At 44.5% G+C, this 16,269-nt stretch overlaps 1 protein-coding gene across 1 annotated transcript in view; it reads right to left on the bottom strand.

The window, feature by feature from the left end:
* LOC139264391 (A disintegrin and metalloproteinase with thrombospondin motifs 16) overlaps nt 1–16,269 on the bottom strand; it is a 469,636-nt gene that overhangs the window by 344,831 nt on the left and 108,536 nt on the right. Inside the window, exon 4 of the mRNA XM_070880768.1 lies at nt 2,311–2,593. Within this exon, the coding sequence (XP_070736869.1) occupies nt 2,311–2,593 (283 nt within the window). The remainder of the gene's footprint in view (nt 1–2,310; nt 2,594–16,269) is intronic.

The following is a 16,269-nucleotide window of genomic DNA, read 5'->3' as shown; positions in this document are numbered from 1 at the left end:
TTTTATACCACATTTGCAGCTGTCAAGTATTCAGAAGGAGGATACTGACGGAACATCCGACCTACTTACCTCATATAATCCCTGAGCGCCGTGAACCTCATGATAAAGCTGGAAAAATGGCAAGTACAGCTCAAAATGGGGTTGAATTGCCTTTTAACAAGCTCGTAATAATCTAAATTGCCTTCCTCACTGCTTGGTCAGCGCTGACAGACCCGACCCCTGGGAGACTAGGGTGGAGCCGGGGTGACAGTGGGATCCCAATCCATTGTCAATCAGTTCAACTTTCAAAGCTGACCCACTTCCGATCCCATCCTCTCAGCTCCGGTAAAATTCCAGCCAAAAATTCTATAATCAAAATTAACCTTTACAGCATTCAAAATACAGGCATAAAGTTTTGAATACAAACCAGATTTTTCTGTGCATTTCTCCAATACCGGTTGTTATAAAATAGAACTAAATACAATACACAATCATTACAATAATGCAAATTATGCCAAATGATAAGTTATAATGGCTTTCTACCTTAGCCGACTTCAATCTGGAATGGGAAAATTTTAGCTAAAGCTTCCTATCTTTTTGCAATGTGATAATGTCAAGAAATAGGTAGAAGAACAGGAACAATGCACTTTTAATGAACAATGAGAATCAGAATTTTTGTTTTAGGATCTAATAATGCAAACAATTTATGGTAGCAAACCTAAAATAAAATTTCTGCTCTATATTAGTTACCTCAATCTATGTCTGCCATCATCCATTAATTTCTACCTAGTTGCAGACAAAACAAAACCACAGCTATTTGCATACCTTGCTTCATGTCCTCTGTGGACAAACTGATAGGTTGTCATTATTGCAACCTTCTAAAACTGTTACATTGGGCCCAAACTTGTGGAAGTTCCGCCCAAGTCCCGCCCAAAGGACCGCCGAGATACCGGACAGTACTTTGGGCGGGAGTTTCATAAAAAAGTCCTTAAAGACCGCCGGGTGGCAAAAAAGGGACTACGCTGTGAATCTGGGCAGCTCCAAATTTCTATGGCAAATACAATCCTTGCTGAAGTGCTGCTGAGGATTGAGTCAGGCCCAGGGGCGGGGGGGGAGCACATAAAAATAAAAATTAACACAATAAAAAACACTGGAAGACCTGCAAGGGACCCCATCCAAATAAATCGCTGAAAAAAAAAATAAAAGGTCACTAACCTATTTTTGTAGGTCTTCGTACTTACCGTTGGGGTTAGACCTGCCTCCACGTAGCGGTCCTTCCCTCTGCTGCCGCCGACTCCCACCTGGAGGAATCTGCCAGCTCGGCGGGCAGGAGGACACTTACACCATTGCGCGTTAGCGGCCGTCAGCGGGCGGTTCCCAGTGATCTTCCCCTCCCGCCTGCAGGAGGCCTAGTGGAAATTCGCACCGAGGGGAGACTGCCAAAAAAACTCAGCAGCGGCAGGGCCACCAAGTTTGGGTCCTTTATGACACCACCTTGTACAATTTTTAAAAATATCAAACCTGGCTGCCTTTTAAATAGCGCACCATTGTAATTCTATAAAACCACAGGACAATTTCTCAATGGCAGTAGTTATTGAACTGAAACCTTACAACTTCTATTTACCAGTCACTCTTAGCGAAGTGGAGAATGCAGGCATTCTATTTACTTCTATTTACATCTGATTCCAGAAAGTTTTAATACACTAAAGAAACGAATGACCAATTTGTTGCCTTCTTCTCTGCTAATATAATTAATCAGTTTGCAACTAGGATTGGAAAAAGTTACCTAGCTAGTCTTGTACAAGTAACTTTCTGGCTTGTTAAGCTAAAACAAAAAAAAAACGACCTTATAATTTTCAAGTAATAGCTGTGTTTATCTATTTATCAATCTCCAACCCATCAACTGCTAGTTTCTTCACCTTCCTGGTGTATTTAATCCTTTGTGGTCTGTTGCAGCTTTTCTTCAGCCCATCTACTAACTATAGCAAAAAAAAATACAATTCTTTTGTTTATCTCCTCTAGTTAAAGCTAACTTAATAAGTAACAACTGTAAACAGCAAAAATGTAACTCATAGAAAATGAACATAAAAAAATAGAATTCATAAGCTAGCTTCAAGTATATTTCTAAAACAAATATCAGGAGTGACTGCACGGTAATAATCTAATCTTGGGTTCAGCTGATGGCCACAAACTTCTCAACCTTCACTTTTCAGTCTAAAATTATCAGAATTCTTCAATAAAATTACTGTACTATTACTTATTCATTTATTCAATACATTAAAAAAAACACCCAAAGTGTGGCTAAGAAAATAAAAGAATTCCCTTACATACATTTCTTGCGTCTTCCGCAGTAGTGCTGCTTTTGAAGCTGTCCGTGTTTGTAGTCATTACGGCGGCGGTGTTGATGGTACTTATGATCAAAATGTCCAATTCCCATAGGCACCTGGTGCATGGTTACCTCATTATTATGAAGATTCACTTTAGGCTCTGCAGATCTCTTATAGAGGATATGCGGTTGGTGCCCTTGAGGTGCTGTGTAATTGTGCTTAAGTGCGAGGTGCTGAGGTAGAGGTGTTAAAAAGTAATCTGCTTCTTCTGTCCTTATCAAACCTGACTAGAAAGAAAAGAAATCAGAGTTTAAAAAAAATTATGCACAGAAAATCTACAATTTGACAAAAACAAGATGCAGACACCATTTTTTTACAAATTATGGTAAACTGAATTAAAAGTACCAGAAGTACAAAAGTGGAAAATGCTTTCCACCTCCATATTTCCACCTCCGTAACATTGCCCGTCTCCGCCTCAGCTCATCTGCTGCTGAAAACCTCATCCGTGCATTTATTACCTCGAGACTTGACTATTCCAATGCACCTGGCCTCCCACATTCTACCCGACGTAAACTTGGTCATCCAAAACTCTGTTGTCCGTGTCCGAACTTGCACCAAGTTCCACGGTCACGGACCTACACTTGCTCCCTGTTAAGCAACACCTCGATTTCAAAATTCTCATCCTTGTTTTCAAATCCTTCCATGGCCTCGCCCCTCCCTACCTCTAATCTCCTTCAGCTCCCCCCCACCAAGATATTTTCTCACCTCTAATTCTACTCTCGAATATCCCTGATTATAATTGCTCAATCATCGGTTGCCATGCCTTCAGATGCCTAGGCCTCAAGCTCTGGAACTCCCTCCCCTAAACCTCTCCGCCTCTCCGCCTCTCTTTCCTACTTTAAGACGTTGGTTAAAACCTAGCTCTTTGACCTAGCTTTTGGTCATCTGTGAAACGCCTTGGGAAGTTTTACGATGTTAAAGGCACTATATTAATACAAGTTGTTGTTTTTGTTGTTGCTTTCAAAGGTTACCAATATGATCAAGTGAACCACGTTTAAACAATATCATTACAGGGTCACACAAATTGGCATTAGGTGTGGATTTAAACAAGTCTTCTCATCTGCTAATTATCTATGTTAATCCAATCTGCATTATCTGCTAATCTGTATTAATCCAATATGTTGACATATAACTGTTTAACATTTGTGATTTGCTATTAATAATCTTATCGGTTAAGAAGCTGCCTATTTCTGCCTAAAATTTATTCAATGTCCCGGCTTCCACAGCTCTCTGAGACAGCGAATTCCACAGATCTACAACCCTCAGAGAAGAAATCCTCCTCATCTCAAGTTTTAAATGGGCGGCCCTTTATTCTAAGATTATGCCCCCTAGTTCCAGTCTCCTCTATCAGTGGAAACATACTCTCTGCATCCACCCTGTCAAACCCCCTCATAATCTTATATGTTTCGATAAGATCATCTCTCATTCTTCTGAATTTCAATGAGTAGAGGCCCAACTTCCTCAAAATGGACTAAGGAAGACACAAATAACCTTCCGGAAATACTAGGGGATCGAAGGTCTAGCGAGAAGGAGGAACTAAAGGAAATCCTTATTAGTCAGCAAATTGTTTTAGGAAAATTGATGGGATTGAAGGCGGATAAATCCCCAGGGCCTGATAGTCTGCATCCCAGAGTACTTAAGGAAGTGGTCCTAGAAATAATGGATGCATTGCTGGTCATTTTCCAACATTCTTTAGACTCTGGATCAATTCCTATGGACTGGAGGGTAGTTAATGTAACCCCATTTTTTAAAAAAGGAGAGAGAAAACAGGGAATTATAGACCGGTCAGCCTGGCATCGGTGGTGGGGAAAATGTTGGAATCAATTTTTAAAGGTGTAATAGCAGGCATTTGGAAAGCAATGACAGGATCGGTCTAAGTCAGCATGGATTTATGAAAGGGAAATCATGCTCGACAAATCTTCTAGAATTTTTTGAGGATGTAACTAGTAGAGTGGACAAGGGGGAGCCAGTGGATGTGGTGTATTTAGACTTTCAAAAGGCTTTTGACAAGGTTCCACACAAGAGATTAGTGTGCAAAATTAAAGCACATGGTATTGGGGTAATATTCTGACGTGGATAGAGAACTGGTTGGCAGACAGGAAGCAGAGAGTAGGAATAAACGGGTCCTTTTCAGAATGGTAGACAGTGACTAGTGTGGTACCGCAAGGTTCAGTGCGAGACCCCCAGCTATTTACAATATACATTAATGATTTAGACGAAGGAATTGAATGTAATATCTCCAAGTTTGCAGATGTCACTAATCTGGGTGGCAGTGTGAGTTGTGAGGAGGATGCAGGGTGACTTGGACAGGTTAGGTGAGTGGGCAAATACATGGCAGATGCGGCATAATGCAGATAAATGTGAGGTTATCCACTTTGGTGGTAAAAACAGGAAGGCAGATTATTATCTGAATGGTGACAGATTAGTAAAAGGGGAGGTGCAACGTGACCTGGGTGTCCTGGTGCATTAGTCATTGAAAGTTGGCATACAGGTACAGCAGGCAGTGAAGGTAGCAAATGGTATGCTGGCCTTCATAGCGAGAGGATTTGAGTATAGGAGCAGGGAGGTCTTACTAAAGTTGTACAGGACATTGGTGACGCCACACCTTGAATATTGTGTACAGTTTTGGTCTCCTAATCTGAGGAAGGACATCCTTGCTATGGAGGGAGTGCAGCAAAGGTTCACCAGACTGATTCCCAGGATGGCAGGACTGACATATGAAGAAAAACTGGATCAACTAGGCTTATATTTACTGGAATGTGGAAGAATGAGAGGGGATCTCATAGAAACATATAAAATTCGGACGGGATTGGATAGATTAGATGCAGGAAGAATGTTCCTGATGTTGGGGAAGTCCAGGACCAGGGGTCACAGTCTAAGGATAAGCAATAAGCCATTTAGGACCGAGATGATGAGAAACTTCTTCACTCAGAGTTGTGAGCATGTGGAATTCTTTACCACAGAAAGTTGTTGAGGCCAGTTTGTTAGATATATTCAAAAGGGAGTTAGATGTGGCCCTTGCAGCTAAAGGGATCAAGAGATATGGAGAGAAAGCAGGAATGGGATACTGAAGTGCATGATCAGCCATGATCATATTGAATGGTGGTGCAGGCTCGAAGGGCCAAATGGCCGACTCCTGCACCTATTTTCTATGTTTCTATAAGTCAACCCCCTCATCTCCAGAATCAACCTATTGAACCTTCTCTGAACTGCCTCCAAAGCAAGTATATCCTTTTGTAAATAATGGAAACCAAAACTGTACACAGTATTCCAGGTGTGACCTCACCAATAGCCTGTATAACTGTAGCAAGACTTCCCTGCTTTTATACTCCATCCCCTTTGTAATAAAGGCCAAGATACCATTGGCCTTCCTGATCACTTGCTGTACCTGCATACTAACCTTTTGTGTTTCATGCACAAGTACCCCCAGATCCCGCTGTAATGCAGCGCTTTGCAATCTTTCTTCATTTAAATAATAACTTGCTCATTGATTTTTTTTCTGCCAAAGTGCATGACCTCATACTTTCCAACATTATACTCCATCTGCCAAATTTTTGCCCACTCACTTAGCCTGTCTATGTCCTTTTGCAGATATTTTGTGTCTTCCTCACACATTGCTTTTCCTCCCATTTTTGTATCGTCAGCAAACTTGGCTACGTTACACTCGGTCCCTTCTTCCAAGTCGTTAATATAAATTGTAAATAGTTGGGGTCCCAGCACTGATCCCTGCGGCACCCTACTAGTTACTGATTGCCAACCCGAGAATGAACCATTCATCCCGATTCTCTGTTTTCTGTTAGTTGGCCAATCCTCTATCCATGCTAATATATTACCCTCAACATCGTGAACTTTTATCTTGTGCAGTAACCTTTAATGTGGCACCTTGTCAAATGCCTTCTGGAAGTCCAAATTCAACACATCCACTGGTTCCCCCTTATCCACCCTGTTTGTTACATCCTCAAAGAATTCCAGCAAATTTGTCAAACATGACTTCGCCTTCATAAATCCATGCTGACTCTGCCTGACTGAATTTTGCTTTTCCAAATGTCCTGCTACTGCTTCTTTAATAATGGACTCCAACATTTTCCCAACCACAGAGGTTAGGCTAACTGGTCTATAGTTTCCTGCTTTTTGTCTACCTCCATTTTTAAATAGGTTGTGTTACATTTGCATTTTTCCAATCTGTTGGGACCTTCCCAGAATCCAGGGAATGTTGGTAAATTATAACCAATGCATCCACTATCCCTGCTGATACTTCTCTTAAGACCCTAGGATGCAAGCCATCAGGTTCAGGGGATTTATCCACCTTTAGTCCCATTATCTTACTGAGTACCATCTCTTTACTGATTGTGATTGTGTTAAGTTCCTCCCCCCTCTATAGCCCCTTGACTATCCACTGTTGGGATATTGTTTGTGTCCTCTACTGTAAAGACTGATACAAAATACTTGTTCAAAGTTTCTGCCATCTCCATATTCCCCATTACTAATTCCCGAGTCTCATCCTCTAAGGGACCAACATTTACTCTAGCCACTCTTTTCCTTTTTATATACCTACAGAAACTCGTGCTATCTGTTTTTATATTTCATGCTAGTTTACTTTCATAGTCTATCTTCCCTTTCTTAATCATTTTTTTTGTCATTCTTTGCTGGCTTTTAAAAGCTTCCTAATCTTCTGTCCTCCCACTAATTTTGACCACTTTGTATGTCCTTGTTTTTAAATTGGATACCATCCTTTATTTTTTTTAGTTAGCCATGGATTTCTTTTACACCCTTTTCTCCTCACTGGAATATATTTTTCTTTTGAGTTCTGAAATATCTCCTTAAATGTACACCACTGTTCATCAACCGTTGTACACTTTAATGTATTTTCCCAGTCCACTTTAGCCAACTCTGCACTCATACCTTCATAGTCTCCTTTATTTAAGCTTAGTACGCTGGTTTGAGATCCAACTTTCTCACCCTCCATCTGAATTTGAAATTCAACCATGCTATGATCACTCATTCCGAGGGGATCCTTTACTAGGAGATTGTTTATTAATTCTGTCTCATTACACAGGACCAGATCCAAGATAGCCTGCCCCCATTTGGTTCCATTACATATTGCTCAAGGAACCCATTCCTTATGCACTCTATGAACTCTTCCTCAAGGCTACTCTGACCAGTTTGATTTGTCCAATCAATATGGAGGTTAAAATCACCCATGATAATTGCTGTTCCCTTTTTACAAGCACCCACTATTTCCTGATTTATGCTCCGACCAACCGAGTTGCAACTGTTAAGGGGCCTATAGACTATGCCCACCAGTGACTTTTTCCCCTTTTCCTTATCTCCACCCAAACTGTTTCAACATCCTGATCATTTGAGTCTATATTGTTTCTCACTATCACAGTGATTCCATCCTTTATCAATCAAACTACCCCACCTCCTTTTCCTTTCTGTCTGTCCTTCCGGATTGTCAAATATCCCTGAATATTTAATTCCCAGTCCTGATCACCTTGCAACCACGTCTCTGTGATGGCTATCAGATCATATCCATTTGTATCTATTTGTGCTGTCAACTCATCTATTTTGTTACTAATGCTGCATGCATTTAGACAAAGTGCCTTTAAATTTGTTTTTTTTAAACCCTTTTTTCCTGCTCGTTTCCTCTCTCCTTCAAACTCACTTTCTTTACTTTTGCTTTCTAATTCCAGCTATTTTCAGATTCCCATCCGCCTGCCAAGCTAGTTTAAAGCCTCCCCAACAGCACTAGCAAACCCCGCCCCCTGCGAGGATATTGGTTCCAGCTCTGTTGAGGTGCAACCCGTCCGGCTTGTACAGATCCCACCTCCCCCAGAAGTGGTCCCAATGCCTCAGAAAACTAAAGTCCTCCCGTCTGCACCATCTCTCCAACCGCATATTCATCTGCTCTATCCTCCTAGTTCTGTACTCACTAGCTCGTGGCACCGGGAGTAATCCGGAGATTACTACCTTTGAGATCCTACATTTTACCCTCTCTTCTAGCTCCCTAAACTCTGCCTGCAGGACCCCATCACTTTTTCTACCTATGTCATTGGTCCTGCTATGGACGACGACCTCTGGCTGTTTACCCTCTCCCCCCAGAATGCCCTGCAACCGCTCAGTGACATCCTTGACCCTGGCAGCAGGGAGTCAACATACCATCCTGGAGTCACGTCTGCGGTCGCAGAAACGCCTGTATGCTCCAATGACTATTGAATCCCCTACCACTATAACTCTTCAATTCTTCTTCCTCCCCCCAGGCAGCTGAACCACCCGTTGTGCCGTGGGTTTGGCTCTGGCTGCACTCCCAGAGCCACCATCGCCCTCAGAACAGAGTACCGGTAGGAGAGCGAGATGGACTCAGGGGACTCCTGCGCTCGCTGCCTAGCCCTCCTTTTCTGTCCAACGGTCACCCAATCTCTATCTGCCTGCACACTCTTAAGCTGCGAGGTAACCACCTCTAGAAATGTGCTATCCACGTAGCTCTCAGTGTCACGGATGCACCGCAGTGACTCTAGCCGCCGCTCAAGCTCCAAAACGCAGAGCTCAAGTTGGTGCAGCTGGAGACACCTCCTGCACACGTGGTCGTCCTGGCTGCATGAAGCATCCAGGATTTCCCACATGCCACAAGATGTGCAATCCATGATAGATGTACCCTATCATACTTGTAAATCTTCTCTGCACTCTCTCCAGTGCCTCTGTATACTGAACAGAATTGCACAGTACTCCAAGTGTGGTCTAATCAAGGTTCGATACAGGTTTAGCATAATTTCACTACTTTTCAATTCTATCCCTCTAGAAATAAACCCTAGTGATTCGTTTTGTGTTTTCTATGGCCTTGTTAACTTGTGTTTCTACTTTGTGATGTGTTTTTGTACTCCTAGATCCTTTTGCTCCTCTACCCCATTTAGATTCTTATTTTCCAGGTAATATGCGACCTTCTCATTTCTCTTACCAAAATGTAATATCTCACATTTATCTGTGTTGAATTTCATTTGTCAATTATCTGTCCATTCTGCAAGTTTATTAATGTCTTCTTGTAATGTGCTACAATCCTCCTCAGTATTGGCTAACGCCCACCCAATTTGGTATCATCGACAAATGTAGAAATTATGTTTTTGATTCCAAAGTCTAAAATGTTAATATAAATTGTGAACAACAGTGGTCCCAGCACTGAACCTTGTGGAACACCATTTCACACCTTCTGCCACTCGGAATAGCTTCCTTTTACTCCTACTCTCTGCTTTCTGTCTTGAAGCCAGCTAGCAATCCAATCTGCTACTTGTCCCCTAATTCCACATTCTCTGACCTTGTTCATCAGTATATTATGGGGCACCTTATCGAAGGTATTTTGAAAATCAGATTAAAATCGTGACAGATTAGGAAAAGGGGAGGTGCAACGAGACCTGGGTGTCATGGTACATCAGTCATTGAAAGTTGGCATGCAGGTACAACAGGCAGTGAAGAAGGCAAATGGCATGTTGGCCTTCACAATGAGAGGATGAGAGTATAGGAGCAGGGAGGTCTTACTGCAGTTGTACAGGGCCTTAGTGAGGCCACACCTTGAATAGTGTGTTCAGTTTTGGTCTCCTAATCTGAGGAAGGACATTCTTGCTATTGAGGGAGTGCAGCGAAGGTTCACCAGACTGATTCCTGGGATGGTCGGACTGACATATGAAGAAAGACTGGATCGACTAGGCTTATATTCACTGGAATTTAGAAGAATGAGAGGGGATCTCATAGAAAGATATAGAATTCTGACGGGATTGGACAGGTTAGATGAAGGAAGAATGTTCCCGATGTTGGGGAAGTCCAGAACCAGGGGTCACAGTCTAAGGATAAGGGGTAAGCCATTTAAGACCGAGATGAGGAGAAACTTCTTCACTCAGAATTGTGAACCTGTGGAATTCTCTAACACAGAAACTTGTTGAGGCCAGTTCATTAGATATATTCAAAAGGGAGTTAGATGTGGCCCTTACGGCTAAAGGGATCAAGGGGTATGGAGAGAAAACAGGAATAGGGTACTGAAGTTGCATGATCAGCCATGATCATATTGAATGGTGGTGCAGGCTCGAAGGGCCGAATGGCCTAATCCTGCAACTATTTTCTATGTTTCTATGAAGGTAATGTGTGTGTGGAGGCGGAAGACGTGGGTACGCTTCTTAATGAATACTTTGCACCTGTTTTCACAAAAGAGATGGGCGATGCAGACATTGCAATCAGGGAGGAGGACTTTGAAATATTAGATGAAATAAACATTGAGGGGGGAAGTATTAAGGGGTTTAGCAGCCCTGAAAGCAGATAAATCCTCAGGCTCAGATGAAATGTATGCCATGCTGTTAAGAGGAGCAAAAGGGGAAATAGCAGAGGCTCTGACCATCATTTTCCAATCCTATCTGTGGTGCCAGAGAACTGGAGGACTGCCAACATTGTACCTTTGTTTAAAAAGGGAGAAAGAAATAGACCGAGTAATTACAGGCCAGTCAGGCTAACCTCGGTGGTGGGAAAATTATTGAAAAAAATTCTGAAGGCAGGATAAATGTTCATTTAGAAGGTCACGGATCAATCAAGGACAGTCAGCATGGATTTGTTCAGGAAGCTTCATGTCTGACTAACTTGATTGAATTTTTTGAGGAGGTAACAAGGAGGGTCAATGAGGGTAATGCAGTTGATGATCTGTAGATGGATTGTAGCAAGGCTTTTGGTAAGGTTTCACATGGCAGGCTTGTAATGAAAGTAAAGGCCCATGGAATCCAAGGCAAAGTGGCAAGTTGGATCCAAAATTGGCTCAGATTAGGTCGCAATGGGTCATGGTTGATGGGTGTTTTTGTGACTGGAAAGCTGTTTCTAGTGGGATTTTGCAGGGCTCAAAATTAGGTCCCTTGCTTTTTGTGGTGTATATCAATGATTTAGACTTGAATGTAGGGGGTATAATTAATAAGTTTGCTGCAGATGATACAAAAATTGGCTGTGTGGTTGATAATGAAGAAGAAAGCTGTAGATTGCAGGAAGATATGAATGAACTAGTCAAGTGGGCAGAACAGTGGCAAATGGAATACAATCCTGAGAAGTGTGATGCAATGCATTTGGGGAGGGCTAACAAGGTAAGGAAATACACATTAAATGCTAGGACCTTGGAGTGCATGTCCACAGATCCCTGAAGGTAGCAGGCCAGCTAGATAAGGTGGTTAAGAAGGCATACGGAATACTTGCCTTTATTAGCCGAGGCATCGAATACAAGAGCAGGGAGGTCATGCTTGAACTGTATGACACTTAGTTGGGCCACAGCTAGAGTACTGCATGCAGTTCTGCTCACCACATTACAAGAAAGATATGATTGCACTAGAGAGGGTACTGAGGAGATTTATGAGGATGTTGCCTGGACTGGAGAATTTTAGCTATGAGGAAAGATTGGGTTTGTTTTCTTTGGAACAGAGGAGGCTGAGCGAAGACCTTATTGAGGTGTATAAAATTATGAGGGGCCTAGATAGAGTGGATAGGAAGGACCTATTTCCCTTAGCAGAGGGGTCAACAACCAGGGGACAGAGATTTGAAGTAATTGGTAAAAGGTTTCGAGGGGGAATTTCTTCACCCAGAGGGGGTCTGGAACTCACTGCCTGAAAGGGAGGTAGAGGCAGAAACCCTCACCACATTTAAAAAGTGCTTGGATGTGCACTTGAAGTGCCATAACCTACACCAAGAGCTGGAAAGTGGAATTAGGCTAGATACCTCTTTGTTGGCCAGCGTGGACACATTAGGCTGAAATGGCCTCCTACCGTGCTGTAAATTTCTATGACTCTACGAGTTCAAGTTTTACCAAGAGGCATAGAGGCCAAAATTGCAACTTCCTTGAGCTCCATTACCGCCTCACTGACCAGGGGCAGACGGATGGGTCGACCCATCCGAAATTGACCCCGAGCCAGGAGTGGCAGGAACAAGCTTCTGCACCGCCCATGCTGCCGTCCATAGGGCTCGCGCCAACTCCACACTGACCGGCGGCAACTCCCTTGCCGACCCCAGTGGGAAATTGCCCCACGGGACCGTTGTGTCTGGGCGGTGTGTCCGCCCTTAAAGGGGAGGGCGCACTGTCGGCGCCTCCACTTTATTTTAATCATCGTCCGACTCAGAGGTTGGCCCGACAATTGTGGCCACGGGTTCGGCCAGGCCGCTAACAGACAGCCCGGAACACCCTCTTGGGTGCCAGGCTGCTGGCCCGGCCAAAACCCTCCCTGGTGGCCCAGTGGGCCGAAGTAAACTAAATGCAGAGTTCGCAGATGCCCTCCCCTTTAACTGAAGGGGAGGGACGTTGTGACATGGCAGCGCGACGCGGCATGTCCGCATCACGCTGAAGCCAGCAGTGCGGCGCTACGACTCGTTGGGGCGTCCGATCCGACCGAAGGGTACTTCTGTCCCTGAGCACCGCCTGACCGGAAATAGAAGTCAAAGAGGCGACTACTGCGCAAGATCTGCCGCATGGATTGGGGCAGAGAAAAATCTTAAATATCGGTAAGGGCGCCTACTCTTAGTCGGGGGGAAATTTTGGCCCCATAGTGTGCATTTACAAACCTATAATGGATGTTTACATTGCAAATCTTTCTATGTTATGTTTTTTTTTTAAAAAAGGTGGAGACATTGAGTCCCGAGGGAAAAATTCATCTGGCCCATTCTCAGAATCGGCACTGCGCAGACATCATGTGCCCCAACTGGGTGGCCCAATGCTGGACCAAAATTGGGCCCTGGGCCTCATTTCAATAATTAGGTGAGCTGCCACCACCTATTGCACCACCACACCAGCTCACCCATTGCAGCACACAAATTTCAGACCACTTGCCTTTCCAGCAGCGGAAGCGGGGACGACAGTGGGAGAGGGACTGATCATGGTCGGCCCCCGGACCTTCTAGCTCTGTGATTATGACCCCTGCCCCCGCAAATTACCTTATCGCCGGCTGCCCTACTCTGATTTTGAGACTTTAATCCAGCGAGTTGCATCGGAATGCCTGTTTGGCGCCCGGCATCTGACCTGCGAGATTTAAATAGGAAGCAACTTCACCCATGGAACGTGTGGCCAAACAGTGCACCACTGGTCGGTCATTCAATAGTCAAAATAGTCAAGATCCCCTTGTGTTCCTATAACACAATTAAGGCACTGCAATGTCACTACAAATGTTAGAAGCAAATATATAATTTTAAAAACAAAGCAAAATTAAATAAGCACATTGCAGGTCCTTATGTTTCAACAAGCCTTGCCTAATTCTCCATCTCCTGCAGTGTTAGCTTGTCCAAAGACAGAGTTAAGGGCATTTTAGAGCAGACTTTCTTTCTCAGCTATTCCAGTAATATACCCTTTCGAGAAATGCTGCATTAAATGGCAATAATTCACAACAGGTATTGGAACTCTTGTAAGGTTAACAAAAGCGCAACAATACTTTCAAGTCATCACATTCATAACATTATATCAGTTGAATATGGGAGGTGTTACCAAGCTGCAAGGAGCAACCTGGCATGAGACGAGGGCCACTTCAGTCCCATGAGCATTTTACAGAGCATTAGTAGCGAACCACCTTCTGTGATCCTGGCCCTCAGGTGGCACCTGGATGAAGTACAAGAATCGGTGTCCATGGGGACTGTGATATCTGCTTCTGAGAAGCCATGACTGCACATTGAGGTGGGGGAGGGGGGCTCTGAAAATCAGCAATGGCCAGATCACGAGAGGCAGTTCACCAAATCACACACAATATCAAAACAAAATACTGTGAATGCTAGAATCTGGAATAAAAACAGAAAATGCTGGAAATCTCAGCAGGTCAGGCAGCATCTGTGGAGGGAAACAGAGTTAACGTTTCGGGTCAATGACCCTTCGTCAGAACTGGAGTGTGTTTGGAAAGAACGGATTCTTAACAAGCACTGAAAGGGGGAGGGGAAGAAAGAACAAAAGGGAAAGTCTGTGATAGGTTGAAAGACAGGAGAGATGAGAGAGATAAAAGGGCTGGTGGGCCAAATTCAAATGGTAATGCCAGGAGTTAGAAAAACATTAGTCAAGGTGATGATGATGATGATGATTCACATCCTAATGGCAGGATAATGACCAATAGTCACGAGAGACAAGGAGAAAAAAAGAAACAGGCTCTGGGGAGTGGGGGGGGGGGGGGGGCGGAGAAAAGGGAGCCAATGATTGGCAGCGTTACACTCTGAAATTGTTGAACTCTATGTTGATTCCAGAAGGCTGTAAAGTGCCAAAATCACACCTTGGTTTCTCCCTGTTCTCTTCTTCTTACAGTCCCTCAGAATCGAGGATGACTTGCTTCCACACTAAAAATGGGTCCTCAGGTGACTGAAGAGTCCGTTGTGGGACCGACAGTCTCTGTCACAGGTGGGGCAGACGGTGGTTGGAGGAACGGAAGGTTGGGGTGCCTGGGATGCCACGCGCTGCTTCCGCTATCGATGCTTGGCTTCAGCTTGCTCCCAGCAAAGCGACTCAATGTTCAGTGCCTTTCTGGATGCTTTTCCTTCACTTTGGGTGGTCTTGGGCCAGGGATTCCCAGGTGTCAGTGGGGATGTTACACTTTTTCCAAGGAGGCTTTGAGGGTGTCCTTGAAGTGTTTCCTCTGCCCACCTTGGGCTCGCTTGCCATGTCAGAGCTCCGAGTAGCGCGCTTGTGTTGGGAGTCCCGTGTCAGGCATGCGGACGATGTGGCCCGTACAGCGGAGCTGATCGAAGCATTAACCATGCTCTATGCTGGAGATATTGGCCTGAGCAAGAACACTGATGTTGGTAAGCCTATCCTGCCAATGGATTTGCAGGATCTTGTGGAGACAACGTTGGTAGTACTTCTACAATGTTTTGAGGTGCCTGCTGTACATAAGTCCATGTCTCTAAAGCATATGGGAGGGCGGGTATCAGTGCTGCTCTGTAGACCATGAGCTTGGTGCCAGGTTTGAAGTCCTGGTCTTCAAACAGTCTCTTCCTCAGGTGACCGAAAGCTGTACTGGCACACTGAAGGCAGTGTTGGACTTCGTCGTTGATGTCTGCCCTTGTTGACAGTAGGCTCCCGAGGTATGGAAAATGGTCCACATTGTCGAAGGCAAGTTGGTAGAGGACTTTTGTCTTATGGATGTTTAGTGTAAGGCCCATGCTCTCGTACACCTCGGTGAAGTTGTTGACGAAGACTCGGAGTTCGGCCTCCAAGTGTGCGCAGACGCAAGCGTTTTCTGCGTACTCGATGACGGAGGATGGGACGACCTTGGATCTGGCCTGGAGGCGGCGGGGGTTGGACAGATTCCCGTTTGTCCTGTAATTTATCTCCATTCCAGCGGGGAGGAGCTTGCGGAGGGTGAGATGGAACATTGCAGCAAGAAGGATCAAGAAGAGTGTTGTTACGATGACTCAGCTTTGCTTGACCCTGGTCCGAACGTGGAATGGGTGTCTGTGATGGATCTGTAGGTCAGGATCACGGCTTGCATGTCATCGTGGAGCAGGCTTTTGAGGGCAGCCGAATCGAAGGAGGATGCTCCATAATCCTTCACGGTTGACAGTGTTGAAGGTTTCTGTGAGGTCAAAGAAGGCCACGTACAAGGGTTGGTGCTGTTCCCTGCATTTCTCTTGTACCTACCGTGTGGTGAAGATCATGTCCATTGTGCCCCTTAGTGGGCGGAATCTGCATTGTGACTCTGGGAGGAGCTCTTCAGCCACAGGGAGAAGGCGATTGAGGAGGATTCTTGCGATGACGCGCACGAATGCGGTGGTCGACAGCAAGGACACTCCTCTGTTGTTTCCGCTGTCGGACTTGTTGCCTTTCTTGAAGATGGTTACGATCATAGCATCTTTGACATCTCCTGGCATGATCTCCTCCTTCCATATATGAGAGATGAGGTCATGGATCCGCCCCAGTAGTGCTTCTCTACCA

This window comes from Pristiophorus japonicus, chromosome 5, assembly GCF_044704955.1.
Source record: "Pristiophorus japonicus isolate sPriJap1 chromosome 5, sPriJap1.hap1, whole genome shotgun sequence".
Taxonomy (NCBI): domain Eukaryota; kingdom Metazoa; phylum Chordata; class Chondrichthyes; family Pristiophoridae; genus Pristiophorus; species Pristiophorus japonicus.
Note: the sequence above shows the minus strand (reverse complement) of the source record. Positions and strands in the feature narration are given on the sequence as shown.